At 27.0% G+C, this 2,617-nt stretch overlaps 1 protein-coding gene across 1 annotated transcript; it reads left to right on the top strand.

The window, feature by feature from the left end:
* Window positions 1–153: 153 nt before the first annotated feature.
* LOC117181650 (essential MCU regulator, mitochondrial) lies at window positions 154–785 on the top strand. The gene has a single exon (XM_033374546.1). It carries the CDS (start codon window positions 368–370, stop codon window positions 638–640), a length of 273 nt encoding a protein of 90 aa, XP_033230437.1. The 5' UTR covers window positions 154–367; the 3' UTR covers window positions 641–785.
* The last annotated feature ends 1,832 nt before the right edge of the window (window positions 786–2,617 follow it).

The following is a 2,617-nucleotide window of genomic DNA, read 5'->3' as shown; positions in this document are numbered from 1 at the left end:
TAGCGCTTTTAGAATTTTTAAATATTACCGGTAACGTAAGTCCCTATTTGACTTGAGCATGTATGCTTAAAGCCGCTAGATGGCGTATGCATTCACTAAGTAAGCTTTAGCCCTACGTCACAGTATAATATCTCTGCTTATGCAGAGGTATGCGCAGGCCGCAGGTAGCAAATAGTTATAGGAGATTTACATAGATGTGACGATGTGTCAGTGGTTGCGCCAAACGTGCATCGATGTAGCCAGCTTTGATTCAATCAAATTTGAAAGTACTAAAAATGGCTCTTTGTTCCTGAATCTCGTATCGTGGCAGTTCTTCTAATAAATTGGTAATAGGGTAATAGTAACAAATTCACAAAAATCTGTTACAATGACATCCTTGGGTCTAAAATTCGTGCAAAAGGCTCATCTTCTACAGCGAGTGAATAATCCACAAAGTCACATACAAATAAAACAAGCGACATCGACTCCATCGGGTGCAATTCTGCCGGAACCAAAAAGACCACGTTTTGGATTTCTTGGAATTATTTGCGGAATTGCTTGCGGTTTATTTATCGGTGCTGGAATTAGCAAAAACATTGCCAATTTCCTGGAAGAAAACGATCTCTTCGTTCCTTCCGATGATGACGATGATGACGATTGAATCCGATATTTTTGGATAAAATACAAATCTGGATGAATTTCCGAAATGTGTGAAATTGCCAGCCTCAGCCAGTAGTAGTCTCTTTTTAAAATTAAAAGGAATAGTCCGCTTGTGTCATTTAATTCCGATTCAAATCTGCGCTAATTCAAGGCAAGTAACTTTTTATTTGGGTTTGATAATAAATTAGGGAGTTCCGTATTTAATTTATCTCTCATTTATTGAAATTATCTAAGAATAACGAGAGATAACATTTCCAGATTATCACATGAATCGACTTTTCATACTCTACAACTAATTTTGAAAGAAAGTCACGAGATTTGGGAATTTTAAGAAAAATGGAATGTTCGTTATATAAAAAGATCATACTCTGGTTAAAAATAAACCTTAAATACATACCTGTGAATGACTTGACATAACTTGTGAGAGCTTTGCACAAATTTGAAGATTTTTTTTCTCAATTTTACAATTTTTTTTTTACTTTTTACAAGTAATTTTTTTATTTTTGTGTAACAAATAAGGCTTTATTTATTTTTCATAATTAATATACATTTTCTATTTTAAGCTGATAATTTAAAATTTGAGGCTTGGAATGAAATTTGATTTTTGCTTCAACTTTGACTCGTATGAATATGTACATGTGTATTTTCTGATTGATGTAAATAATATTAAACATGGATCTGATAACAAAATTTTGTATTTAGTTTCCTCTTTTTTTTATGCCAAAAGTAGAATTTATTTTACTCGAACTCTGTTTCATTTGTTTGTGAAATAATAAATATTTTGTTTTGAAAATTCACTGCTTTTTGCTTTCAATTTCACGAATTCCTCCCCTATTCCTTCAAATCTATTAAAATGACCGGGGATTTTGCAAAATTTTTGTCCAATTTTGATTTCAACTCTTTTTTAAAATAATTTCTTAAATTGTGATTTTTATAAATTATTATATCATTTAGTTTAGAATGCTTAATTAAAAAATCTTTGACTTTAAATATTTTTAATTTTTAAGCATATATTTTAATTTAAAGAATTTTAAAATGCAGTGTTAGATTTAAAAAAAAATTAGAAGTGTTTAAAACCGAAGATTTTTGGGGACGACTGAAAAATCCCCAATTAGAAAATTCGCGAATAATAAAAATACCGAATTGAAAAATTCCCGAATAATAAAATTCCCGAATTGGAATATTCCTGAATAATAAAATTAACGACAGTTTATAATATTACCGAATTGGAAAATTCCCGAAGAATAAAATTCCAGGCATAAAATTGCCGATTTATAAAATATCCGAATTGGAAAATTCCCGAATTTTAACAATTAGAATTTTTTATAAATATATTTTATTGATTACAAATACAACAATAAGACATTATTTTTAACATTTCAAATTTCAAAGCTTATTTCTTGAATTTAAAATAGCAATAATTTTAAATAAAATATTTCTAGGTAACTTATGTTTTTTTAATGTTCACAGTATTTGAAAAAATACAAAAAGCGTTCCCAAAAATAAAATTCTAAATTAATATATATATATAAATTTAGAATTCAATTTTTGCTAACGCTTTTTGTATTGGAAAATTCTCGAATAATAAAATTCCCGGTTTATAAAATATCCAAATTGTAAAATTCCAGAATTTTAACAATTAGAATTTTTTATAAATATATTTTATTTATTACAAATACAACAATAAGATATTAGTTTCAAAAATTATTTTTAACATTTTAAAATTTCGAAGCTTATTTTTTTATTTAAAAATAGCAATAATTTTAAATAAATTATTTCTAGATAACGTATGTTTTTTTAATGTTCACAGTATTTGAAAAAATACAAAAAGCGTTCGCAAAAATAAAATTCTAAATTAATATATATATATATAAATTTAGAATTCAATTTTTGCTAACGCTTTTTGTATTGGAAAATTCTCGAATAATAAAATTCCCGGTTTATAAAATATCCAAATTGTAAAATTCCAGAATTTTAA

The sequence above is a fragment of the Belonocnema kinseyi genome, chromosome 10 (genome assembly GCF_010883055.1).
Source record: "Belonocnema kinseyi isolate 2016_QV_RU_SX_M_011 chromosome 10, B_treatae_v1, whole genome shotgun sequence".
In the NCBI taxonomy this organism is placed as follows: domain Eukaryota; kingdom Metazoa; phylum Arthropoda; class Insecta; order Hymenoptera; family Cynipidae; genus Belonocnema; species Belonocnema kinseyi.
This window is presented reverse-complemented; position numbering and strand designations above follow the sequence as displayed.

Bases quoted from the DNA above. Each gene is read 5' to 3' on its own strand.
- LOC117181650 (XM_033374546.1), top strand. From the start codon at position 368: ATGACATCCTTGGGTCTAAAATTCGTGCAAAAGGCTCATCTTCTACAG.